This window comes from Anguilla anguilla, chromosome 3, assembly GCF_013347855.1.
Source record: "Anguilla anguilla isolate fAngAng1 chromosome 3, fAngAng1.pri, whole genome shotgun sequence".
Lineage (NCBI taxonomy): Eukaryota > Metazoa > Chordata > Actinopteri > Anguilliformes > Anguillidae > Anguilla > Anguilla anguilla.
Window position 1 is genome coordinate 2,525,811 of NC_049203.1, and position 27,948 is coordinate 2,553,758.

The following is a 27,948-nucleotide window of genomic DNA, read 5'->3' on the forward strand; positions in this document are numbered from 1 at the left end:
CAGAACAGAACGTCCCTACCACCCATCCCCCACTGCCCCCCCTCCCCACCCCACCCGACCCACTATAACCTTAAACCAGCAAAGTACAGCTGGCCACCCCACACAACAACATCATCATTATCAACATCAACAAGAGATTTCAAGTGAGATGGAGCTCGTTGGCCGTATCCAACGACAACAGTAACTCATAAATTAGGTTATGCCCAGCACAAAGGAACAGACTATGTGTGTTAAAAATAACTCTGTTTGACTTCGGAAAGAAGACCACCTGATCATCAGGTCCAGTGATGGTCACAGCAACGTTTTCCCCTTAGCTTCATATGGTCAAAATTCAGACGAGAATGCCTAACATGTAGGCCATCCACATCTACCTATATATATATTTATATAAATATGAAGAAATACATTAGCACGGTACAATTTAGTTTCGTATGTCTAAGACCCTAAAGCCTTGAGTGTTGTGATATGGAAAGCACAATGCCATTTTTAAAAACACTGTCTGAGCATCCCATACGAAGAATAAAACCTTTCAAACAAAACAAACAAAGATACATCTGTCATTACAGAATTCTCGAAAAGAAATTTCTGACAACTGAATATCAGTCGACAATGAACTTCCTGTGGAACAGGAAGTGCTGATAAATCCTGGGAGAGATCATTCTTTTTCTCTCTCTCTCTCTCTCTCTCTCTCTCTCTCTCCCTCTCTCCCTCCCTCCCTCCCTCCTCTCCTCTCCTCTGCACAGGCTCCCTTAATTAACTGATTGTTCGTTGCTTTGTACAGAAAGAGTGAGGAGAATGAAGAAATACTGACACGCCCACAGAAGAGAATGAGTCAAAACACAGACAAGAACTAAGGGATGGAACGGTAAGTGGGTAAAAAAAAATTTTTTTTTCCTCTGTTGTAAATATGATACACTGGATTTTATTTCTTCAGAGACACCGCTGTTTGTGCTGACAAGGTTGTCTGGGCAGCTATTGTGAGAAGGAGCTTCCTGACAAAGACCCCCTCTCTCCACTCAAGACTAATCACTGACAGCCTTCTCAGAAGCAAGCTCAAAGGGTCTGCTGGAGAGAGAGGAAGCTGTGAGGGCAGACAGGAAGTTGACCATGGCGGGATAAGAGGAAGACTTTTATGGAGGACCCAGCTCCATCTCTCTTTCCCTTTCTATCTCTTTCCCTTTCCCTCTCTCCCCCCACCCTCTCCCTCTCTCTCTCTCTTTACCTTTTTCTCTTTCCTTCTTCCTCCACCCTCCTTCCCCCCCCTCTCTCTCTCTCTCTCCCTCTCTCTCTCTCTTACCTCATCCCCAGATCTCCAGTGTAATCAGCAACTACAGCAACTTCCAATAGGTGCATTTTAGAAGAGACCAAATCAGCCCAGGGACCAATTGAAGGGGATCAAACCAGCCCAAGAGCCAATAGAAGGGGACCAAATCCACCCCAGGGCCAATAGAAGGGGACCAAATCCACCCAAGGGCCAATAGAAGGGGACCAAATCCACCCCAGGGCCAATAGAAGGGGACCAAATCCACCCAAGGGCCAATAGAAGGGGACCAAATCCACCCCAGGGCCAATAGAAGGGGACCAAATCAGCCCAAGGGCCAATAGAAGGGCCCACATTTCCCCAAGGGCTCACCGGGCCCACTATTAGCCTTCACAACAGAGTCACAACAGCATTTATGTTACAATATCAAAACTAACACAAGACCACAGCGCACAGAATGGAAAAAAAAAACAACTTAAATTATGAAAAAGCAAAAGCACCAGTTTGTCTCTCGTGTAGTTTAAAATCCTCACTCTGTAAGGGTGGTTAACACAAACAACAATAAATACACAATAACCAGAGGCCATCTCTGCCTCCCACACACTACTGTACACATATTTATATTCTCTCTTTCTCTCTCACTATCTACATATAAACAAGACAGGTTCTTCAGCTCCGGGTCTTGAGTGTCAAACCAAGGGAACAAAGTGACGGTAACACTCCCAGTTTTGACGAGTTCCCCCCGGTGTCTTCACTGTACAGTTTTTCATGCTCCTGTCACGAAACCAGATGAATCCTGTTCACCTTTCCCTATTTAAAAATCGCAGTATAAATACCTAAGTACCAGCTAGGCTCTTTCACAGTCTTGTTTTAGTGCAAAGAACACGCCCTGCTGCTGAGGTGATTGGCGGGTGAACATCCGGCCTCATGTCTTCCCCAGGATGGAGGTTCTGGAAAAGAGAGGCAGAGGGCGGTTACTACCGGTTACCCGAAACAGCCTCACAGACACAGCCCTGGGCTTAAATTCCATTTCAGTTCAGCCAATTCAGAACATTCATTAAGTGACATCGGAATAATCCAACTGGAAAAAAAGACCTTATGGAATATTTATGTATTAGGGCATTTTTTGCAATTAATTCTCTGTGTTTCAGTTCATTTTCCTGAATTGACTGACATTGAGAAGTGTTTGTGTGCTAAAAATGGCGCCTTCTACCTGAGAGCTTTCCACCTGTCCTTCTCCACCTGGTTCTCTGGGCTCTCGCTTTCATACGAAGCCAGGTACAGACCTGGAAAAGAGAGAGAGAGAGAGAGAGGGAGAGAGAGGAAGAGAGGGAGAAGGAGAGAGGGAGAAAGAAAGGGATATTTATTGAGAGCGCGGGCCTTTGAGGTGCTGGATGAGACACCTCTCTTGCGCTGTGCCGGGTTCGAAGGCCGCTGGAGGAGGCCGTGGGACTCACCGTCCTCAGTGAAGATGGGGGCGGAGTGCAGGTAATGCAGGATGTTCCGCTCTTCCTCAAACGGACACTCCACCTGCTTCCAGGCCATGAACTCCCCCACCTGCCGAGCCAGCTCCACAAATTTCTGAAAGGAGACCCAAAATAAAAAGCCCCTCGGTGAGTCATCCTGAGTGACATCATATGGGCCTGTCCCGCAGCCATGGGAGGGTGTGTGTCGGTGTGGGTGTGGGTGTGTGTGAAAAACCAAATATAGGAACACTTTTAAGTGCACTTTAAGGATCACTCCCGCTTCCTCCAACACACACTCAATAGTAAACATTCATGGGACCACAGAGAATGCCGACTAATTATTTTTCCACCGGTGAAAGCACTTGACACTTTTGAAGTGCATAAACCCTTCTCAACTGAACATTCTAATGGTGAAGTCACAATCACTCCTGGTGACTGAAAATAGTGGAGTTCTAGAACACTGACTTGGAATTTTGGAAAAACATTCCGAAAAACCTACTCTTTTCTAGAGTTAATGGAATTCCACCTTTCCTTTAAATTCTAGCAACAAGAGACGAGCAGCAGGACTCAATTCATCTTTTTTGATCGGGACACCCCAGCCTTCGACCCCTGAGCTGCAGGGGCAGGGAACGCCCACGCGGCCTCACCTCGAAGTTCACGTGCCCGTTGGGCAGCCGATTGGCGCAGCCCTCGTTCAGGAAGTAGATGTCCTTGATCAGCAGGCTGAAGAACGGAATGACGATCTGGAAGAAGGGAAAGAAAGAGAGGTCAGCACTGCGGACAGAAAAATCCAGCCGTGCCAGTGACGTCACTACCTGTCAGAAGTCATCATCCATCTTCTGATGCAAGCTCCTCCAGCACTCCTGTCTTACATAATTATTTAATTTTTTAAATATCTGTTATCTCTATGGTATCTCCCATCTATCTAAGGCATGTCTTATTTCTATGGTATACCCCATTTATTTATATGGTATCACTTATGGTACAGTATCTCTATGGTTCCTTAGGGTATTGTCTATATGGTTTTATTTTTTTAAAGTATTTTATTTGCATGTCACCTGTATGTATTTGAGATCTGTGTTATGGCACTAGGCTAGCAAAGTTCAGCTGTGTTGAGTGTTTTAGTGATGCTGCACGTACACTCACACTATTCTGGGAATGTGGTCAGTCAGGTCCAGCAGCATTACTCATGTAAATGAATGCGCTTGTGTTCCCAGGAATCTGCCCAACCACGGTAATGCCATTGAGCAGACACTCTGATTGGTCGCTCATAGGCGCCCTCACTGGAATCCGATTGGTCGCTGGACCCACCTTCTCCCTGTTGCTATGGGCGGTCTGGGACCGGTGGGCGGCGCCCCTCAGCGCGGTCCGGTAGTTGTAGAAGTTTCCGGTCGGGTCCATCTGATGCTGCGTGAGGAAGATTATTTCCGGATCAAATGCCAGGAACCTAATAGATATAATCTACCTCAGAGCACCCCACTCAGCTGAGGACTATCTCAGTTCATGCTACTGATGTGACCACTGAACTCATCCATACACCCACCTTTCCTTTCTACATTCATTCATTCATTCATTCATTCATATGTATTCGTAATGTAAGAACACACTCAGGAGGCGGACCTCACCTCCAGGATGAAGAACTTGGCCGTCTTCACTTTGCCCCAAGTCTTCTTCAGACGGGAAACTGGACTCATGTTCATTCCAGCTGGAGAGAGGCATGATGGGAAATTAGAGAGGGCCGCGTGTGCGGTCACTGCTGAAAGGCCCTAACTGTGTGTGTGCTTCTGTGTGTGTGTGTGTGTACCTCTGTGCGTGTGTGTGTGTGGGGGGGGGGGGGGGGGTGGTGTATCTGTGTGTGTGTGTGTGTACCTCTCTCTTTCTGTGTGTGTGTGTGTGGGGGGGGTGTATCTGTGTGTGTGTGTGTGTGTGGGGGGGGGTGTATCTGTGTGTGTGTGTGTGTGTGTATGTACCTCTGTGTGTGTGTGTGTACATATCTGTATGTGTGTGTACACAATGCCTGGTATAGAAAGCGAGTACAGCACTCACAGATGATGGCCATGAGGGAGTTGAAGTTGCCGATGTTGAAGCACTCTCGCGCCACGTCGATGAAGAACTCGATCACCAGGGCGCGCTGTTTCTTCTTCGCCGGCTGAAGGAGAGAAAACAGAGACAGTGTCAGAAGGAGCCCACACAGCCGGGGTCTGCACTGAGAGCACGATGCAGAAAATTACTCATCACTCGTTAAAAAACCCAAATTGTTTCTATTTCCGATCATTTCAGAAGTGAACCTGGCATATATTTTTGAAGTTGTTTCTCTGTTTTTCTAGGCTAGATTGTACAACCATTTCAATCGTAAGCATACCCCCAGCTGTTCTTTGTGCTGTCCAAATAATGCATAATTATGAACAATTAGTTCTGAACAATTTCTCTCAGTAACGTTCCGAACATTACTCATAATTGTACACGTAATTGCACACTGGAAGGCCGTGCAAGACGCAGAGATGCGAGACTGTGATTTGCATCAGACTGAAGACAGCGGGACTCCAAGCCCAGGTAAACAAGGCATTTCATCACTCCTGTTCCGACCTGTCCGTCAAAATGACACGCACCAGTGAGAACGCTGAATAGCATCGGGCTAACAAAAGCAAAGTCCACAAAGCCACCGGCTGTGACTAAGCACAGCGGCATAGCTGCACCATGACGTGTCTTTGCACTAATCAGATACGAGCCACTTCACTGGAACCAGTACTCATCTGGGAATAAACAGGGTGAGCTACAATGGCCACCAGGGGGCACAAAAGGACTATTGCTATTATTACAATCATTACCATCTAGGGGGATGGGTTTATATGCCCTTATTTAATTCGCATTTACTAAATAGATGTATGCAAAGGGGCTGCATATTTATCTTTGCGGCTGTTTAATTTATGGAGGTGGTGGTGGTGGAGGGATGGGGGGGTGGGGGGTCGGGGGGGTGGGGCCTTGGAAAAATTCAAACTTAACCTTCTGAACATGAATCATCCACCCATTGAGAACCTTATTAACATTCAAACGAACGGAAATTAAACAGCCAGAAGCTGCAGTAATGAGCCTGGCTGGCGAACACGGTTAGATACACCGGACTGGGAGAAACATGCAGTGGGGGCGGGAGGCATAAGAAAATCAATCCTAAGAGATGTAAGGCTACCAGTCACCCCCCCTCCCCCCACTGATCACCTACCATGCAGATCTCCGTGGCAACCAGGTAACACAGCCTGTTAAACCACTTGACGTAGGCCTCGAGATTGCTAGTTTTCTTCTTCTGGTCACTGAAGCAGGGCTGGAAACACACACACACACAGACACGCAAAACACACACACACACACACGCACACAGACACACACACAGACTCACACTGGTTAAACTTTAACTGCTATAGGATCTCAGCACCTCCTGCCTGGTTGTATCCAAATTCACAGTGAGCCCCAGATTAAGGCAAAGGCAGTAAAAGTGGCGGAGCAGCAAAGCATTCTGGGAAGGCGCGGTGCCGGCAGCCCCATTACGGGCTTTGGCTGAGACGGCGGGGGCATCTCCAGACAGGCCCGGCAGCCACCGACGCGCCGGCGTGGGGCTCAACCAGGGGCTCTAATTACAGAGCGGCGAGCGTTTGAGTCTGGAGGGTTTCCTCCCACCCTGAGCCTCCTGAGCCTCTCCAAACCGCTCGGCTCAGCCGGGCTCCGTAACGCCCTCCTGACCCTCTCAGGAAAGAAAGGGGTTCCAAACGGCTCTTCTGCGTCTCCATAGTAACCCCCTTTCTAGCGCAAGGGTTTCCCTGTCGGGCAAAACGGGAGCTTTCAACCTATTTCACACCTGCCAAAGAACGTTCCGGAGGGAACGATGGAGACGGGCCACGGAAACGTTTCTTCTTCCGAGACTCTCACTGAACCCTGAGAGACGTTAAACTCAAACTGGACTTGAGATCTTAAAGTTCTGCTCTGTCATCAAACACAGCCCACAGAGAAGGGGGTACCTCAAAGATGGTCATGCCATGGACAAGATACTCCACCCCACCGCTCACTTCCCATCCCATCTATGTTTTACTGAAGCTTCGGTTCAGACCAGAGGATTGTCTCTCTCTGTGCGTTTTCTGTGTAATGTACCTGTGAGCTGTCCAGTGGATCTTTCTGGGCGAAGGCCTGGACGAACTCCTCTGGGCCAATGTGACTCAAACGCTCCTGGAAATGAAAACACACAGCTGCTGATCATATTCAGACATAAAGATAATCAAAGAAAAAACATTTCCTATTTCCTATCAACCACACACAAATATGCACCATTACACAACACACACACACACAGACATTCACAGGCATAGTACTCCCAAAGTCTTGTTGTCTGCCATACAGTACAGTTGCCGTATCTCCCCCATATCACTGCCAAACAGGAAGTGTATCCAACAGGAAGTGTGCCTTACAGGAAGTGTGCTTAACAGGAAGTGTACCTAACAGGAAGTGTGCTTAACAGGAAGTGTACCTATCAGGAAGTGTGCCTAAGAGGCGGTGTTCTGTAGACATAATAGTGTGAACTCTCTATGTGTTAAAGAGTCAGGTCTCACATTCAGAGGGGATTACATTGATACACTTGTGGCCTCAGGCATAAAAGGTGACTGCTGGGTGGAAGTGGATTGGCATGGAGACAGCAACACTCACTCCTCAGACTGGTGAGGAGAGACAGAGAGAGAAAGAAAGAGAGGGGTGTGTGTGTGTGGGAGAGAGAGAATGTGAGAGAGAGGGAGAGAGAGAGTGCGTCTGTGTGTGTGAGAGAGAGAGTGGGAGAGAGAAAAAGAGAGCTTCTGATGTGCTCTGATCATCCCCCTAATAATACCTGCAACTGTCACGTCTCTGTTCTGCCACAGGGTAAAGCTAACAGAGCAGGTAATAAAACCCTAATAAGAGTTTGTAAATAAGCCCAATGAGACAGAGCAGAAGCGATGGGTATCCCCTGGCCTGTTTGGAATTCTGGGAAATTTACTCCATTCTGAAGCCGTCTCGTTCTCCTGATTAAGTTTACAGCAGGGAACTCCATGGGGACCGGCCTCATGGTCAGGAATTAAAACTCTCTTCCTCTCCCTCTTTCTTTCTCTCTGTCTGACCTTCTTTGAATCCTTACATGACATCCCCTCATTTCATCTCCTCTCTTTTTTACTTTCTCTCTCTCTTTCTGTAAGCGTCTTTAACCCCAAAGTAGCATGTATGTCTTGTTCTATCATTCTCTCTCACTCTCTCTCTCTCTCATAGCCTCATGTCACTCCCCATATGTCATCCTCTCTCTCTCTCTTTCTCTCTATCTCTCTATCTCTCTGTATCTCTCCGCCTCTGTGTGTCTGTGTGGTTGCTATCTCTCTGTATCTCTCCGCCTCTGTGTGTCTGTGTGGGTTGTTTGGGGTTTTTTCTTATCTTTGGTTGGTTTTTTTGTGGTTCGGTAATTTCTGTTTTTGAAGGATGTCCCAATAAAGGGGGTTTTATAAATAAAAATATCTCCCTCTCTCAGGTCTGGGCTAATCTGAGGGTGTTTTGGTTTCTGGTTTGACAGGGTTTATGTTTGGTTTTATTATTATTTGTATTTCTTTGTAGTTCTTCATTTGTGGGGGGGGGGGGGGGGGGGGGGGACTGGTGGGAGTTAAGATGATATATTTATTAGAAACTGTCAGTTTTTTATTGTGATGGGGCAGAATTTGCTGTGTTTAATAAAGGAACGTCAAAAGTAAAAAGTCTCTCTCTCTCTGTTGCTTTCACTCCCTCTCCTTCATATAATCTCTAAAAGAGGCTCAGTGTACTTGCCAAGATAATGAGTGTAGCTTTTGTGTACTAATTATATTACATCACATTACACGTGGACTAATGGTCCAAATACCTGAACGTGTTGATATATTGCCACACACCACCCCAACCCTTCCTCCTGGCAGTGCTCACACAGAGGCCCTCTATATGAAGCCACATATGACATTCCTGTTATTTTTGTGCCAGCTTAAAAGGACAATGAAGGCGGTTCGATAAAGTTTACAAAATTCAAAATGCCTCTCTCACCAGTTCCACGTGAGTGAGCTGCTGGGCGAGGGTGTAGGGGTCGCTGCAGATGCTGAGGACGTCCTTCTGGATGGGCGAGGGCTTGGTCTTGTAGGCCACCATCTTGTCCGAGGCGGAGGAGGAGACGTTGAACTTCACCAGGCCCTCCTCGCTCTGGCTCATGGCGGCCAGCTTCTGGCTGAGGTTCTGCAGGATCTGGTTCATGGTCTTCCAGTACGCCTGGGCGATCGGGAAAAACACCGCCGTCAGCGCCGACGACGTCGCGGTCGTACGGCAGTTTCTGTAGCCCTGGTCCCTGGAGAGCCGAGGCGAATGCTGGTTTCCGCCGATAAGTTAATCGGTTACGCGTTACACCTGCTTTCTTACCGCTAAACCCGTCTCCGATCCTCAGACAAAAACAAAAACCAGCAGACCCTACAGCTCTCTAGGATAGACTCTAATCAATGTGTCAGAAACGGTCAGCAAGTTTTCTATGGATGTGACCGTACTGTGTTGTTTGCGCTGCGGTTCAAGGTTTGCCCAGATATTAGTGATGTGTTTAGTGATGCTGCATGTACACTCCCTGGTCTGGGAATGTTGTCAGCCAGGTCTGACACCGCTGTTCACACAACAACAGAGGATTCAATGGTAATCTCTTGCATATCCAGTCATCTGCTGAAGGTATGCAATGTAATGGAACGTAAAGTAGTGCTCTGTAATCTAACGAAATGTACTGTAATGTACTGTAATGTACTGTAATGTGCTGTAATGTGCTGTACTGTAATGGAAAGGATCCCCCCGCTCTTCGATCCTACAGCAGCGGAGACCTCAGCTTAATCGCCGTGGGCGACGGGCCTCTTGCTAAATCACCCAGAGCCAGTCATAAATTACCGCCGGCACTTCCTGAGTGGGCGGGAGCTCGGCCGCGAATAGCAACACATTCATCACCCTGCAGCGCTCACAGCGCCCACAAGTTTACACACACACACACACGCACGCACGCACGCACACACGCACATACGCACGCACGCACACACGCACACACGCACGCACGCACGCACACACACACACACGCACACACACACACACACATATACACACACACTTACACACACACACCTACACATATACACACACACACACACACATGCATACACACATTAACACACACACACACACTCATACACAGACACACACACACACACACACACACATACACACTTACACACACACATGCCTACACATATACACACACACATACACACGCATACACACATTAACACACACACACACAGACACAGACACACACTAACACACACACACATGCATACGCACATCAACACACACACACGCACACACCCTCCACTTCCTCTATAAATGCATCTATTCGCAAGCTCTGACTCAACTCATATCCTACACCTACTCTTTCATTTATTACAGCTATACTCTCACTCTACTCACACCCACACCCAACTTTCCCCTGACTGCTCTACCGCTCAGAGAACATACATATATACCTCCTTTACCACCGGACCACATATCTATCCTGTCTTCTTTCAGGTATTTTTGACAGCTTGTTTCCATTAATTTTGTATAGTGCCCTTGGGATATAAAAAGGTTCTATATAAATAAGATGAATTCTTCTTGTTCGTGTTCTTCTAATTAATTATTATTATTATTTTTATTATTATTATTATTATTATTATTATTATTATTATTGTTGTTGTTGTTGCCATCGTTACAGATGGAACAGGAAGGAGTCTTGATTGGATGCCTGCTGCCCTTAAATATACCCAGAACCCCCTGCATGGCCTCAGGTGACCCCTGACCTCGTCACACGGCGCTATCCTGTGTATGATGTCCTTCAGGTGTCCCACCATCTGTTCCTCCCGGAAGTCGGAGGGGAACGTCTCCGTCCACTCCGTCAGCAGCTGGAGGATCTTCGGCCCGAACTTCCGCACCTTGGCCTGGGAACAGCGGGAAAGACGCTCATGGAATAACGAACAGGCAGACTCATCATCAGGTGGACAGAGGCAGGCAGACAGACAGACAGACAGACAGGCAGACAGGCAGGCAGACAGACAGACAGACAGACAGGCAGACAGACAGACAGACAGACAGGCAGGCAGACAGACAGACAGACAGACAGACAGACAGACAGACAGGCAGGCAGACAGATACATTAGCAGATACAGAGAGAATGAGAGACAGACGGTGACTCAGACAGACAGAATAACAGACAGATATAAAAACATTGACAAACAGACAGACAGATATGGTCACAGACAGACAGACATGAATACAGACTTATGGACAGACAGACAGATATGGACACAGACTCATGGACAAACAGACAGCAGACATGAAGACAGAGTCATTGATAGACAGACTGGTATGAATACAGACAGACAGACAGACAGGTAGACTGGTATGAACACAGACAGACAAACAGATAGACACAGACCAAGTCCAGACAGACAGACAGACTGACAGACAGACAGACATAGACACAGACTCATGGACAGACAGACTGGTATGAATACAGACAAACAGACAGACAGACACAGAACATGTCCAGACAGACAGACAGACAGACAGACGCACACACACCATGTCCAGGGGTATCTGGTCCAGTTGCTGCTGTTTGATGCACAGCTGGCAGACCCGAGACAGGAGCTCAGGTGGAGCTATGAAGAGCCGGGAGCTGAGCAGGAAGGTGAAGACGTAGGCTTTCTGCGGAGAGCGGAGGACACAGTCAGACACGAGCCCCTACATCTGCTAGCACTACAACAGCACCTCACAGACACAAACCTCAGCAGGGTCCGATACGGACCTAACATCTCAAAGGAACCTCACAGACACAAACCTCAGCAGAGTCAGTTACAAGCTTAAAATCTGCTAACACTAGCTCAGCAGTCAGTCACAGCCCTAACATTTACTGATATCTTAATAATGCGTGTGTGCATTCTGATATATTTTCAATGCATTACATTTCTATAAGAGCTGCTACTTTCATTGACCCACTCCTGACATTACTTCCCTATTTTTAAAAAAAGACTTCAAACCCCAATAATGACCTCTACCAGTGGGGGGCGCTCACCTCGGGGTAGTAATCAGCGGTGGGGACCAGGTGCTGGATGAGGGTGTCCAGAGAGGCGGAGGTCAGCAGGGGCCCCTCGGCAAGTTCGGGGCCCGGACCGGGGCCGGGACCTTCCCCCTGGGGGTCCTCGCTCGGGACCAGGTGGGGGCTAAAGCCACTGGGAGTGAACATAGTGCTGGAGCACAGAGTCTGGGGCATTCCTCCCTGTGAGACATACATCACAGTCAGCACAGAGTCTGGGGCATTCCTCCCTGTGAGAGACACAGCACAGTCAGCACAGGCAGCACAGAGTCTGGGGCATTCCTCCCTGTGAGAGATACAGCACAGTCAGCACAGGCAGCACAGAGTCTGGGGCATTCCTCCCTGTGAGAGATACAGCACTGTCAGCACAGGCAGCACAGAGTCTGGGACATTCCTCCCTGTGAGAGATACAGCACAGTCAGCACAGGCAGCATAGAGTCTGGGGCATTCCTCCCTATGAGACACAGCACAGTCAGCACAGGCAGCACAGAGTCTGGGGCATTCCTCCCTATGAGATACATCACAGTCAGCACAGAGTCTGGGGCATTCCTCCCTGTGAGAGACACAGCACAGTCAGCACAGGCAGCACAGTCAGCACAGAGTCTGGGGCATTCCTCCCTGTGAGAGACACAGCACAGTCAGCACAGGCAGCACAGAGTCTGGGGCATTCCTCCCTGTGAGAGATACAGCACAGTCAGCACAGGCAGCACAGAGTCTGGGGCATTCCTCCCTGTGAGACAGTCAGCACAGTCAGCACAGAGTCTGGGGTATTCCTCCCTGTGAGACAGTCAGCACAGTCAGCACAGGCAGCACAGAGTCTGGGGTATTCTTTCCTGTGAGAGATTCAGCACAGTCAGGATAGAGAGAGAACATGGGGAGACTGTGAAACCAGGAAATGTGATCTGTGATCGATCGCTTTAGGCTGTAGTGAAACTCAACACTGTTGTGTCTGTAGTCAAAAGCAAACAAGTCTGCCTTCGGCATCACTGTCCCCAGGTTACAAGACTAGCTCCTTATCCATTATACTACACTGCCGCCCGGAAGCTGTCCATAAGCAGGTGTTCACCACAACAACATGCTTCTTGTGGGGAAACTCACACCAAGAAGTTCCCTTGCTACAGGAAACTAAAACCACAAAAGATGAACTTAGGTCTGAAACACGCCCTGCAATTCAGAGGGAAGGCGCTATATAAAGCCGGCTCTTTCCAGGAGCCCACCTGTCGACGTCTCGCTCACGGAAGCGGGGAGTTACGAGGGAGAATGGAACGGCCCGCACTCACACCGAAAGAAGTGACGAAGACCAATGCCCTTGACTCAGACTGCTGTGGGCCAACGATGACGTTTCCCTGGGAAAGCCAATATTTGCCCTCAGACAGGCCTCTGCAGCTCACAGCCTTGGTGCTACTGTGGGGGTGGGCTTGAACGGGGGGGGGGGTTAGGGGGGGGAGTGCCACCCCCTTCCAACAGCTGTCACATCACGGCGAAATCAAGGGGTACGGGTCAGACCACTGTCGCCATGGAGATTAAATACTTGAAACCCCCCCCCACCGTTCCATCAATTCCTGCTTTATTCTGAGCATGCAAATATTTTCATTTCATCAAGATGAAACATGCCATGGTAGTGGGGTGGAGGGGACAAGGCCTGTATGTTCATGCACCAGAGAGAGCAGAAATGATACAGCAGGAGAAGGAAGGACCCCTCCCGACACACTGACACACACTGGTATTTCTGATCAGGCAGGGAGAGGGCAGTCCTACATGCTTCCAATGACCCTGTTGTGTCTACCCACGTTTTTTTTTTCTTTTCTTTTTTTTCGACAGTGGGTCTGTTATTCGGTGTATAACAGCTGATGGGCGGAACGGGCACGCTTCCAGTCCCCCCACCCCCCACCCCCGACCAAAAAAAAAAAAACCTAGGAGATTAATCCATGCGGAGAAACTTTATCTAAGAGTTTCTTGTCAACTGAACCTTGTCAGAGAAAAGCCCTCATAACGCAGCACTGTTTACAGGAGGGCCCAAAATGCGGAAACACACATCTGTGGTGGAACGGGAGGGGGGTAAACAGCTCAGTCAGACAGCGAGAGGACCTTGAGCAACACAAAAGGAAGCCGTTTCGAAAAGCAAACACCGCGCACGCCCGCCCTCTCTGCAACCCCACCCCCGCACCCCACCTGAATAAACTGCGGTAAAGTAAAGTAAAGCCCAACTCCACCAGCCCTGCCTCTAAAGAACCCCGAACTTCCCCCCCCCCCCCCGCTCAATGGTGCCAATGGCAACATCAGCAATCACTAGCATTCCACTTATTGATTACTAATGTGCCGTCTCGGTGATGCCAGATGTTTTGGTATTTTTTGGGAGTTTGTGCTGATGCTTCGGTTCTCTATTTGTCGTTTTGCATAAGTGCGTCATTTTGGATGGGCGCATCTGTTCAGCGATTGTAACGTCGAGTAGTAATGTAGACTAGAGGCCAGGGAGAGCGGGGTATCCTGAGCACGCGTGCAGTAAGATGGCCACTGTTATGTCTGGTGGATGTACAGACCCGGCCAGGTGAACGTGTCCAGCCCTTTCTCTCCGAGCACACGCTGAGACGGGGAGGTCAAAGGTCGCGACGGCGCTGCTCGCCGTGACGCGCCGCGCATCTCGCATTTCCCCCCCGAGGCTCCGACCCGCTTTGTTCTTCCGCTCAAGTTTCATAGACCCCCCCCCCCCACACACACCCACACCCACACCCACCCACCTCCAGTTGTTCTTTTATGGGGGAGGGGGGAGGGGAATGGCAGTCCATTAAGCTTGCTTTACACACATACACACACACCCACCGACGCACACACACACACACACACACACACACACACACCCACCGAAGCACACACACACACACACACACACACACATACCAAGGTAAACACGCACAGACCACACTAACACACTCCCTCGCTGTGTGTGGGTTAATGATTGAGCTGAACAAACTGCGGCCTTGTTCTCTCGTAAGGAGATTAACCACAGACCCGCCACGGACAATAACCATTCACCCGTTCACCAGGGCTAAAACGTCTATAACCACTCATCACATTCACCCATTCACCAGGGCTAAACCGTCTATAACCACTCATCACATTCACTCGTTCACCAGGGCTAAACCATCTACAGCCATTCATCATATTCACCCGTTCACCAGGGCTAAACCGTCTATAACCATTCATGACGTTCACCCATCCACCCGCTCAGCAGGGCTAACCCGTTAGCACTCTGCGTAAATCTGATTCAGCTGACGGAAAACGCCTCTGAGGGTAAAAAAAAAAAAAATGCGACATACAGAATGAAATGTCAACTTCATGCCATAAATTGAGCTGTGACAGACTCCCTCACTACTCCCCGAAGAGCCAGCGAGGCTCAAACGCTTTCCCCGCGACCCACTTTCCCACGTCAGCGGCGGCGGCTCTACCCGCGAACGAGGATCCAATCAGAGCGCTCGCGCCGCGGACCCGCAACGTTTCAACCAATCAAAACGATCCTCGCGTCTCCGGAGCCCTCAGTGCGCACGCAAGCCTCCCTCCTGTGTTTCATACATTCTCAGCACGTTCACGCTAAGATTTTTTTTTTGGGTTGTATGCGTTTGTTAACAGAGCCCCCCTTATAACCACCTCCGTCTCTCAGGAACGCCCCCTGGACTGATGGAATGGGGCAGCTACCTGTGGAAAGCGTACGCATGCGGGCAGGTTGGCAGTGCCCCAGATGCTCCACACTCCTGTGTACGAGCGGTCAGGACCCAAACTGATACTCCATTGTGCTGGTGGTCGCTGACGAAAGTGTGCAAAGTGTTGGCCTCTGAAAGGAATCCAGACCATCTACCTCTGCCTATTATAATTATACAGGCAGAGCGGGAATTCCTGGCATTGCTGACATGCAGGTGCTGACATCCTGCTGTCACCTTTTCACATGGAAACCGGAAAGAAAGAAAGCTCCACCAATCACAGAGCTCATAGTTGAGATAAGAAACCGAGAAACGCTGACCGCGATTGGTGGATACTCATCGGGCCATACATCACAGTGAAATAAAGGGATCTCAGAAGCGTATGACTTACATTGCGTTCCTTTAGAAAACTGTCTTATCAAGAGGGATCTGCAACAGGGGACTAAGTGTAACAGGAGAGTATCCACCAATCACTGTTGAGGTTGTTGTGCATCTTCAGAACAACCTTGACAGTGATTGGTGGAGCTCCTCTATGGTTTCTAGGTGATGATACCTGTCCCCATTCATCATCCATGTTTGTGGGGTCCCCTGAGCCTGGTGTCCAGGGGTCTGTCCAGGGCCAAGGGGGGGGGGGGGGGGGGGCTGGGGGGTTATGGGGGAGTGAGGACGATTCCAAGGGCATCTCAAAAAATATTTCTCAGGGTGGTGGGCCCCAATGTGAGATGTTTTTGCGGGGCCCAAAATCCCTGGTGGTTTCCCCTGCACTGTGTGATTTCGTCTTCGAAACATTTCACATGTGCTCATATGTACGTGTCAAAAAAAAAGAAGTCAGACCACTAAAGAGGAAGTTGGTGAGGTCAGCGAGGGGTAGGCGGTGTGATAACAAATGAAACAGTGCCGTCTGGGGCTGCCAGTAGAGCCAATGTTTTTTTTTTTTTTTTACCTCAAATGAGACCTAACCAATAACCTCTCTCAAGAGAGGGTGGGCCAAAAAACTGGGTGGGCAGGGTGGGGGGGGGGGGTGGTGGTGGGAGGAATCACACACGTATATCCTGAGCCCCTGAAATCATGGGAGAAGTGGTAGTGCAAAACCTGTGGGGGGGGGGGGGGGGGATGCAGTTTTAAATGTAAAAACAGCTCTCTTTCCTGACCCCGATTCATCCCACCGAGTACAACCCAATCCACATTTACACACTTACTCACACGACTCCCAGCTGATCTGCTTAAAATAACCCAGAGGAGTCCGTCTCTCTGCATGTTAAACAGCACAAATGCACCGTCGGCGAAACCGTGGCGATATCTCCCCTCCCAGCAGCGGGAGGGGCGGCGACGGGGGAAGTGACAGCGATCGGATTTGAAGGCCGGCTCTTCACACCGTCTCTCCATCGTCATCCTCCCCTCGAAGAGACGGCGAGCTGGCGTAGCCGAGCGGAGGGAGGCGCTCAGCCGGTCAGCCGCAGCGGAACCGCGGTCCCATAGGGGGTGAGAGAGGCCCGGCCCGGCCCGGCCCGGCCCGTCCGCGCGATCCTAAAAACACGCCTCTCTCCGGGAGGGGGCAGACGGAACGAGGATGGCGTTCAGCGCGCGGAGCGCCGGATCACCGCTCGGTTAATTACCACATCCCGAAACCGTGCCGCGACCCCCCCCCCCCCCCCCCCCCCCCCCCCCCCCCCCCACCCCCCCCCCCCCCCCCCCCCCCCCCCCCCCACCCCGCCCCCCCCCCCCCCCCCCTCCCCCCCCCCCCCCCCCCCCCCCCGATTCACCCGGTTCCCTAAACCGCAGAGCCGCACCTCCACCTGACAGCCAACCCCCCCACCCGACAGCCCCCTGCCTGCCGGTCCCACAGGTAATTAGGCAGCTGTTACCGTCCTACAAAGTGCTTTCCACATGACCCGTGCAGCACGCGCGTGTGCGTTAGCGATACACGGACCCTGGGGACTCACACGGGACCCCCGGGTTGTGCAGGACTGGGAGGAGCTGTGTGACTGTGATGAGTGTGTGTGTGTGATTATGTGTGTGCGTGTATGTGTGTGTGTGTGTGTGAGTGTGTGTGTGCATGCATGTGCATGCGTGTGACTGTGTGTGCGAGCATGTGATTATGTGTGTGTGTGTGTGTGTGTGTGTGTGTGTGAGAGAGAGTGTGTGCGTGTGACTGTGTGTGTGCATGCATGTGTGTGTGACTGTGTGCGTGTGTGACTGCGTGTAGTCACTCAAACTCAAATCGTGGAGGCCCGCAGTGCCTGCTGGTATCTGATGTGTTCCTGAACTCAAGTGTCTAATTTAAGTCACTGATTGGCTAAAGAGGCTGCCCACCATGCTTCTCAAGCCTAATTGGCTGCTGATTGAATGAAAATCACAAACACTGCAGAACCTCCAGCACAGGAGTTTAACACCCCTGGGCCAAGGCGTTCCCCTCAGACGATTTTTGCCAACATGGCTGGTTGAGCAATATGGACTACGGACTACAAAATATTTTCATCTTTACAAGAGACAGTGATATACTGCGACATCTCCAAAATATATTAAATATTTAGGCCACATAAAATGACCTGGGAAGTGGCTAGGACTGGGAATCCATCTGCTCCACTTATGTATTTAATATAGTGCGATACGACGGGGGCCATTACATGTAAAGCAGGCACATCTACGTACAGTTCTGGTAATGGATTTTTATATCGCTCACCCTGGGCTCCTTGGCAGACATCCTGGAAGATGGAAGAGCTCAGAAAAAACACACACACACACACACACACTCTTCTTCCGCCATTTTATTATGTTTGTTTAACGACTTGGAACACGACTCGGGGTGGAGTTAAAAAAAAAAAAACAAAAAAAAAACTAGACGACCTGGGAAAAAAAACAAAAAAAAAACAAAATCGATAATCGAGCCTCGTCTCGCACAGTCACGAGCCGGTGCTTCGCCGCCAGCAGGCTGACGTCCATAACGACGGCGGCCTACGCCTACGCCGACGCCCGTGCGATTTATTAATTATTTAATAGCGCGGGCCACCGTGGTCCGGACGTGCGCGGCTGTGGATGACCTCATTCACGAGGGCTCCACTCTGGCGGGGGGGGGGGGGGGGCGTGAATGAAGATCGTCGGGGGGGGGACGAGGGAGGTTAAAGGTCGCGATGAAGATGACGCAGGGAGGCGAAACTAAAGACTGAGACGGTTCGGCTGAACCTGGAGCCTTTCTGAAGCTCACGTTCAGCGCAATAATTAAAACGGACTCGATGCAGTCACATTAACGCAACCTGTATTATTACAGTCATATATATATATATTTTTTTTTAATAAGATAATGCGCCTGTGTATTTATGTGGGGAGAGAGGAAGGAAGAGAAAGAGCACTTGAATAGTAATATTTGTGAATGAAATTCATTTCCTTTTCATTTATCAAAAAAAAATGCTCAGAAAAAAAAAAAAAAAAACAGGATGAGCCCATTTGTGTAATTTTCTGTAAAGAGCTTCGTTTTCAAGGGTTCCGGTAAAGGCTCGGCTGGGGGAGGAGGGGGGGGGGGGAGATGGGGGGAGGGAGGGAGGGAGGTGGGGAGCTGGGGGAAGGAAGGGAGGAGGAGGGAGGTGGGGGTAGGGAGTGCATTAATGGCTCCTTGGGGAGAACTTCCTGCTCCAGTTCTAACAGGACCCCCCCCCCCCCCCCCCCCCACACACACACACACACACACACACACACATACACTCATCCCTACAGGACAGTAAACGTTAATAGATCTAAATGTGCTCTATGTGGAAGAAGCAACCATAAAAATGCTCAGGCCTTCACACACAAACACACACACACATACATGCACACACCCGCCCACGCATGCACGTGCGCACACCACACCAAGCACTGACGTCACCACCCCCCTCCTCCCCATGAGGAAGTCAATCCAACCTGTTCAGCAAAAAAACAAAAAAACAAACAGCAAAGCAAACAAACAAGTGGGGCCTGCGTGATTCTGGGGAATGCCAGTAATCCAGCGCGGCGTGACTGACTGAACGAGCGTCTTTGTTTGGCTCGCTCAGACCCAGGCTCCGCCCCCCCCCCCCTCCCCCCAATGTTATTTCAACACACCTTCAGGTGTGTGAGGTGAGACTCTGACTCTGCACCGAGCAAACGTCTGTCTCAGCCAGAGCTGTCCTCCGAAAGAAGACATCAGTAGGCAGAGTCCATGCAGCCGCCATTCCACGCTATTCCACTCATAAAATTATCATTTCATTTGTCCATAAAATAACAAATTCTGGTATATTTCTGAGAAAAAGCCCATTAAAGATACTGATGCATTAATACACACAAAATTGTTTCCCTGGGCTGGATAAGGGCGCGCTGTGTGTCTAATTTCCCCACGGTGCAGCTGTAGGGCGCACTCTAATCATTAGCAGCTGCATAATAAAGACCTCCTTTTCCCCGAAAGCACCGACACGTTTACTGTGGAGTGAGCACATGGTGCAGAGTGTGCAACTGAGTGTGAGAGTAAGTGTGCAACTGAGTGTGAGAGTAAGTGTGCAATTGAGGTTGAGATTGGGAGCGCAACTGAATGAGTTTTGACTGTAACTGTGAGAACAAAGGAGAGTGAATCAGTTTGGCAGCGAGCGTACCGTAAGTGTGAAAGCATGCGAGTGAGCAAAACCTGAGCGTGAAAATGTGTAAGCGTGCACAAAGTGAGTGTAGAGACATGTGAGTGTGCACAAAGTGAGCGTGCACAAAGTGAGCGTAAAGACATGTGAGTGTGCACAAAGTGAGTGTACAGACATGTGAGTGTGTAAAATGTGAGTGTGAACGCCAGCGGCCCGGCGGCTCCTGAGCTCCGGGCCGCCTGGTCAGATTAACCCCCCCCCCCCATAGAATCCAGTCTTCAATTAGGTGTGTGAGCGCTGTAGTCTTCGAACCCGAGTCTGCCGCTTTTGGAGGCAGGGAAGACCTGTTTCTGCACACGCTCAGTGTGCTGGCAGCGGACTGATTACGATTCAGGGGCCCGAGTTTGGAAAACAAGGGCGAGGGGGAAGTACAGCACAGCTGAGGTCTACACCTTCCACAGAAACGGGACGGAATTCCGCAACGGCTCCAGCACAGGTATAATTACAGGTAAATTATACTTATAAAGCTCAGAAAATACATCGCAACCTTTCACAATACTTGGGTAAATATACAGGTTATTACCACTCTCAAATGTTTGCTGACATATTTTCAGAAATAACATTATATTTTCCAAAGTCAGCACATTTGCAGCGTATCCCAGTGCGTTCCATTTCCCGGTGGCTGATTCGCTGCCTCATCATGAATATTCATGAGGAGCGTGGCCAATGACAGAATGTCATTAGCAGATTTAGTTACCGTCAGCAATCACAGACACATTGAGGACAGAGGGCTGAAATGACTAAGTCTCCTGTCAAAATCACCCCAATATTACGGCAGTGTTTGGCATTCTAGAACGTTCTCTCCAACCTTCTCCCACACGGTTCAGGGCCTCAGGAGAGCAGGGGCACTTCAGCATTAAAATGGAAGATAAAAACTCTTATGAGAGAGCGGGTTTACATATTTATTTATTTATTTATTTATGTTCCTTGCCCCGCTGGTGGAGCCTCTGCTATACGCTGGCACACACAGCCCTGGCTTTGTCCTCAGGCGTTCCGCCGGACGCCCACAGACCCGGGGTCCTCCAAGGTGGTTGGCGGGATGAAGAGAGGAAAGCAGAGAGTCGGTATGCGGCTCCCACTGTGGTATAGGGAGGGTGGGGGGGAACGGGGGGCAGGGGGGTTAACCCCACTGTGAGCAGATCTCTACGCTCATCCTTAACCCTTTAACATGTGAGATCACAAAGATGTGATTAGAATGTTCTTAACTGAACATTCTGATGCTGATGTCACAATCGCTGCTGGCGACTGAAAGCAACAGAGTTCTAGAACACTAATCTGGAATTTTGAAAAAACATCCCAAACCAGCTCATCAGAGGATTAAGCAGAGGCTTCTCAGGGCCATGTGAGCATGCATAGAGGTGGGGAAAAGGGGTGGTGCGCGTGGACATTTCCCAGCTGGGGATCCTGACTGACAGATGTCTGACGAGGACCACTTTGGCCCCGCTTGCCCCCGCTCGACTGGCTGTGCATCCACCCCTGCGTTAATCAAACAGATGGCTCGCAGCGGCCCCTTGGCTTGAGAGCGAGGTCACCTCTTAAACCACTCCCAGCAGGCCCAGGGAGATCACGACCCCCTGACCTGCCGTTTCCAAGGGAACAGCCAGGGGGGACCTTTGAACTGGGCCATAAAATAAACAAACACGTACAGAGGTGTTCCCTGGACACCGGACGTCTGTTCCCCCGACCGGGCACGTGTGGCTCAGACAATGACCCCCAAAGTTCATATCCCCATTCAACCCCCAAAAACCAATAGCTACACAGAGACATTGGCGTTTACTTACAAGAAGAGGAAGTGGAATCCTCGGGTCTCCGTAGCTACTGACGGATTCCGACCCAAAGCATTGTGACATCACAGAGGGGCAAATTTCACCATGCAATAGAAGGTGTGGTCTGAGAGTCAGCATTGGTAATAATGGAAGTGTGGCTGCACATATGTGTATATATGTTTTTACTTTAATCCAGTTAATATCGCCCATTATGAAAGGTCTGTAATCACGACTAAGGCATCAGCCTCTGTTCAGACACTGATTATAGCGTTTACTGGGCTTAGACGTCGCTGAACGAGCCCCTTTACTTTAAAGAGCACCCGTTGGAAAAGCAGGGTTGGGAGAAAGAATAAATGCTGACGAAGCGCCTTTTCGAAATCTCACCCTAACGGCCAAATACTCGGCCCCCAGTCCAGCGCCCCGTCTGCAGTTCTGCAGGGTGGGGAACAGCCAGCTGAGACCGGAGATGGAGGGCAGAGGACAGCGGGATAGGCCAGACCGGACTGACCTGATCCCCCCTCCCCCCCCCCAGTGTCCCCCCCCCCCCCAGTATCAAAGGGTGTCTGTGTGGGGCATTCCTCTGCTCAGTCCTTGTTTCTTTCTTTTGTCTGCTGTCTGCTCCCCCCCTCCAGCCCCCCCCCCCCCCCGTCTGTGTGCAGCGGGCGTGTCAGTGTCGGCACTGTGTTGCCCCCCCGCCCCCGCCCCCGCACGCCGGATTCGGGTTACACCGAAGAGCATTCCGTGGCGGCGCTCCGTGGCGGTCCCGCCTCTGACACGCAGCGCGGAACGGCGAGAGGAACGCAAACAAAACAAACAAACATCGGAGCAAACGCCGGAAGCGCGTCCCGCGAGGGAGGGGGGCGGGGCACAGACAGGACAGGGCACCGGAAAAGCCCCCCGTCCCGCCGGAGTGCGCCCCTCTCCATGCCAGGAGGTTGGGGGGGGGGGGGGGGGCGGGCAAAGCGTGCCGGAGGATTGGCTCGCTCCGCGCCAGGGCACGTTTCCCGCACAGGAAGTGGGGCGCCGCGAGCGTTTCATCAGCGAAGCGGGCGGCGTGCGGGGAGACAAACGCGCGATTGTGTTCCCGCTGAGCCGCCACCTGTCCGGACACTCGATCCGTCACCGGGGACAGACCGGGATTAGGTTTAATAAGGGGGGGGGGGGAAAGCCCACACAACATCCTCACACCGGTGGGGGGGTCGGTCCTGGACTGCTGCCTCATGTAACCTCCTGGGGAAAGTTCCAAACAGGTCTTCGGGGAAACTCCGGACTGATTCCCTTCAGACAAAAAAAAAATGCGTGGGGAACGACCGAGGAGAATCGGCGAGGATTTGGGCGAGGGAGAAAGGGACAGAGGAACGAGAGGGGTTCTCTGAAGGATCGCGAAAACACGCCCGCCTGGCCAGCCGTGGCGGAGACGGTGAAGTAGGGATGAAATGGCGATTAAATGGAGGATGGCGGTAACGGGGGGGCGGAGCTACAGAGACGCGCGACTCCTTTCACTCAGAGCAGAGCGCGGGAAACAAGGCCGGCTGGCCCCTCCCCCTTTTCAGCCTGCTCAGATAACGCGTGGGTCTGAGGACGGATGGGGGGGGGTGTTGGGCGGGGGTCGAAGGGTCGGGGGGTCACAGGGGGGTGCTGTAAATCTGTCGGCAGGAACAGCGGGGGGGCTCAAATTCACAGGGGTGCTTTCATCACCCCAGGACCATTTTGAGGGTTTTGGCGGGCAGCCTAATTTACACGCTCCCACAATTCACTCCAAACACCCCGCCTCATACCCCCACACCCTTACCCACACCCAACCCCCCCCAGCTCCCCACCCTGCATCTTTTCCAAAGAAACAAACATACACGCTACATTAATTTACATTACACTCATTTAGTTCTTATCCAGAGTGACTCACCATGTAAAGGAAATGCAAGCCCATCTAGCTGAGTTACATGACTAACAGAGCCAATCCTGGCTAACAGCATTCCCAGACTAACGACTGGATTATGCAACATCACCAAAGCGCTAATGCTAAATGTCAAATCCTGAATAAAAAGATTACGTCCATAAACAAACCCTAGGACAACATAAAAATACCACGAGCACCTGAATTAATGAATAAGACAGGAGCGCTAAGGGGTGGGGAGCATAACTTCTGCGGACATTTCTCCACAGTGGCGACAGCTCTGTGGCGGGTAGGGATCGGGTACAGGTGCTAATGAGAGGCCAGGCTAGCTGGCAGCCAGACGAGGGAACAGCCCCTCTCTTGGCTTTGATCTCGCAGGGCTCTGCCTGTAATGTCACACACCTGTTCGCACGGGTCATTTGTGCCCGTCGTGTCTCCCCGTCTAACGCCTCGTCTCGGTAGTTGCCATGGAAGCGTCAGCTTGCAGCTCTTTTCTAGAGTGCAACTGGAGCCTGAGCCAGGCCGGCACCATTCACCATTAACTCCGAATGGAATGGAACGGGATGGAATGTTAACACAATTGAATGGAATGGAATGGAATGTAACAATGCAATGGAATGGAATGTAATGGAATAGAACGTGACATCATGGAATGTAATATAACCCAATGTAATGGTGTGGGCTGACTCTAATATCTTGCAGGATCTGAGATGGTCTGACCTACACACACACACACCACCCACAAGGTAGTTTCCAACCTCTGGCTCTGTGTTCTTCTCGTTCCTTGGTGCACTGCTGGCACAGTGAGTAGCATAGATATGTATGACAGACTGTTCCTGCAGCTCGAACCAATGGGTATGCATGCTGTGGAAACCTAGGGGTCCTTAGACGTGTGTGTGCGTCTGAGTGTGTGTGTTTGTGTGTGTGTGCGTGCACGTGTGTTTGTGTGTGTGTAAGGGGGGAGGCGTAGGCTACTGCAGAGATGGCCTCAGGCCATGTGGTGCAGACTGGTGATAAAGGGGCTTAAAAAATAAATGAATCACAATGCCTCACTGGAGGCGGGTGCAGCACCAAAACTCCACAGTGGGGTGTGAAATCAAAACTACCCCCCTCCCAAACCCCCCACAGCTCAGGGGGTTTAAAGCTGTGGTGGGACGGGACAAAACATAGACTGGGAATGTGGCTGCTCAAATTTGGACATTCTGTGCCAGGCGAAGGGTCTTAAACAGAAAAGTCTTCCCCAAAAGTACTTACTCCTGCCACAAAACAAATGGAGACTGTGTAGCGCAGTGTCCAGTTAGACCCTTGAAGTGTAGGTTTTTTGGAATGTTTCTCTTTTTTTTCAAAATTCTAAGTGAGTGTTCTAGAACTCCACTGCTCCATCCTAGCAGCGATTGCGACACCAGCATTAATGTGAATGTTCAGTCAAAAACATTCTAATCGCACATTTTGTGAACTAACACCTTAAAGAGATAAGATGAGAGGAAGGCGTTTGAAAACGTCACATGACGTGCATCACATCAGCGTCCATTTATCTATACCCGTTTATGACATCACCATGGACCATTTAAAGTAAAAAAAATTAAAAAAAAAAAAAAACATCTGTTTTGACGTAACTGCATTTGTAGGGAAATATATCGGGGAATGCAGGGCAATATGAGACCTTGATACCGGAGGGCTAGCTAGATAATACCGCGAGCCAGCTTCAGCTTCCTGCTCAGAACCGAGCGACCCTTGAATTTGCATCGCTCTCAATTCCATAGCCTACATTTAAAAAAAAAAAAAAACGAAAAGTAGCCTAGTCTGACCCATAAATCCCAGAAATTTGACATATTTCGGCATCCCACGTGTGCACACATCGGATATGACAACTAACGTCACAGATCACAGTTCCTACAAATACTAAGAGCAGTAAAAAAAAAAAAAAAACAACAGCTAAGAAATTCGTTCAAGACTCATTGCCTAGCCACTGGTTGCACGCACAAACGTATCAGATTTAAGGTTAACAGCCAGGGTCCGTGGAGGTGAAGCAAACGAAAATAATCCCACAGTAACGCGTGAGAAGGCCTTGGCAGCGGGTGTTCGTGACGCTTTCTTTCAGACCCTCAACAGGTCAGTATTAATCATTAACCCGTACATAGCCCGACGAAGCACACGTGTACCTTACAGTTGGGCTCACTTAGAACTGAAACAAACTACACACACACTCGCACGGCCCCAGTAATGAGATGTAGGAGTAAACAGATCGACCCTCAGTATCGTCTGTACTCCACTGGAGTAAACGTTCGCCAGGGGTGTTGGTCAATTTAGCATAACAACAGTACGAAACAAGACCACGAAATCGCCGCAGGAGAGAGAGAGAGAAACCGCCTTCCAGTCCTACACCACCACCCCTCCCCTGGAATACTTCTGTCCGGGGCTGGCAGCCCAGCCCACATCGTTGACTCACACTGGAAGCTGTTTTGTACTTCAGGAGTAGTAGTAGGCTAATAAAACGCAGTCCGTTTAGACGGCGGGCTGAAATGCACGATTAAACATAGCGAGTGACAACAACACAGTGGCCGAGTGCCCATTGGTTGGCCACGTAACTTTGGCAGCGTACATTACAACAAACAATCGAGTTTCATTGCGTGCACGCTAACGCGAAATTGCGGACACAAGCGAGTTCACTTTTGAATAACAGAGAAATGGCTATACCAACTGGATGATTATTTGTCCCCATATCAACTTACCAGCCAAAGCATAGCAAGTTCGCACGCATATGAGGTCCAATATCATGTTCGCAAAGACCACGAGTATTAAAACCTGCAAGTGCTCCTAGGCTTGAGCTGAATTGAGCCCGTTTCGCGTGACATGTCTTGGTTAGATGCATGAAATGCTTATACAAACCCTTAATTATAATAGACACCAAAAAAAAAAAAAAAGAAACGATATTAGATCAAACCATTTCCCATACTGTTAATGTCCACTGATGTATACATTTCTGACGTATGCAACCAATGAATCGGACTACATCAAAAAAAATATGAACGCAAACAGAACACGGACGTACAATGGCATTGCAATGGATATTAATTACAGCGCACCTCCATACGCGAGAGATTTAACCAAATAAAATATAACATGCAAGACTGCCGGGTCAAACGCGCCGTATAAGAATCGGCAATTTCCCGATGATCGGTCATTTTCTTCCCCATAACGTGACACCGAGATAGTGTAGGAGCTTTTCACTCACCAGTTCTACGCGCACATAGTTCTCGCCGTACCCTCTGATGATTTGTCCGTCAATTCTTTAAAGAGAATGGGCGTCAGTAATCCAAAAAAACGGGGGCCAAACCAGACCAAAAGCAAAAAAAATATATATATATATATATATATCCAAGAGGTTTCACGGACCGGCACTGTATTCAGGCACAAGCGTCCAAGCAGTAAATGCCTCACCGGAGCTCCTGCCTGCAACACGGAATATCCAATGGAACGTCTCAGGCTATGAAAACGTCCTCACGGAGCAAATTCCGGATCCGTATGCTGAAGTTCTCGTGTCAGAGTGGGCATCGGCTGTCTTTATCCCGAAAGAGACCATCCAGCACGATTCCCCGCGGTTCGCCAACGGCAGTCCCTGTCAGTTCGAATATACGTGGAATACCAAAGCAGTTCTCAGGTACGGGGAAATAACCCGTCACCCGGCGGTGGCCGATCCCGAGGTCTTTACGCGCAGTCGCGCCACCGTAAAACCGAGAGCCCTGGGAAGGATCGTGTTCGCGAATACGAGAGGGTCAGCAGATCCAACAGCATCACAGGTGCTCCAGGCGCGATGATACACTCTGATGAAAACAAAACTCGCATTACTTGGGTGTCTAGGCGCTGTGAGAACGAACGCCCGCCCTCGTGGACGACGGCAGAGCTCTCTCTCCGCCCCTTTCCTCTTCCAGCGCGCTTCGCATCTACAGACAGGTGCAGTGTCCACCCCACCCTCACTTTTCCCCTCACTCCCGCCCCTCTCCCCCAAAGCTTTGTCACACACAGACAAGAAACTTTTCCCTCATTTCGCCCTTTTCCC

General features: G+C 50.1%; 1 protein-coding gene across 1 annotated transcript; it reads right to left on the bottom strand.

Annotated features, from left to right (window-relative positions):
- Window positions 1–37: 37 nt before the first annotated feature.
- On the bottom strand, window positions 38–27,845 carry LOC118222579 (ras-GEF domain-containing family member 1C-like). The gene is made up of 14 exons (XM_035408278.1): window positions 27,124–27,845; window positions 11,873–12,076; window positions 11,383–11,505; window positions 10,602–10,739; window positions 8,794–9,012; window positions 6,868–6,942; window positions 5,948–6,046; window positions 4,774–4,876; window positions 4,353–4,432; window positions 4,039–4,134; window positions 3,375–3,470; window positions 2,719–2,842; window positions 2,475–2,547; window positions 38–2,211 (listed from the first exon to the last, which is right to left on the bottom strand). Exons 2-14 carry the CDS (start codon window positions 12,068–12,070, stop codon window positions 2,187–2,189), a joined length of 1,449 nt encoding a protein of 482 aa, XP_035264169.1. The 5' UTR covers window positions 12,071–12,076; window positions 27,124–27,845; the 3' UTR covers window positions 38–2,186.
- Between the last annotated feature and the right edge of the window lie 103 nt (window positions 27,846–27,948).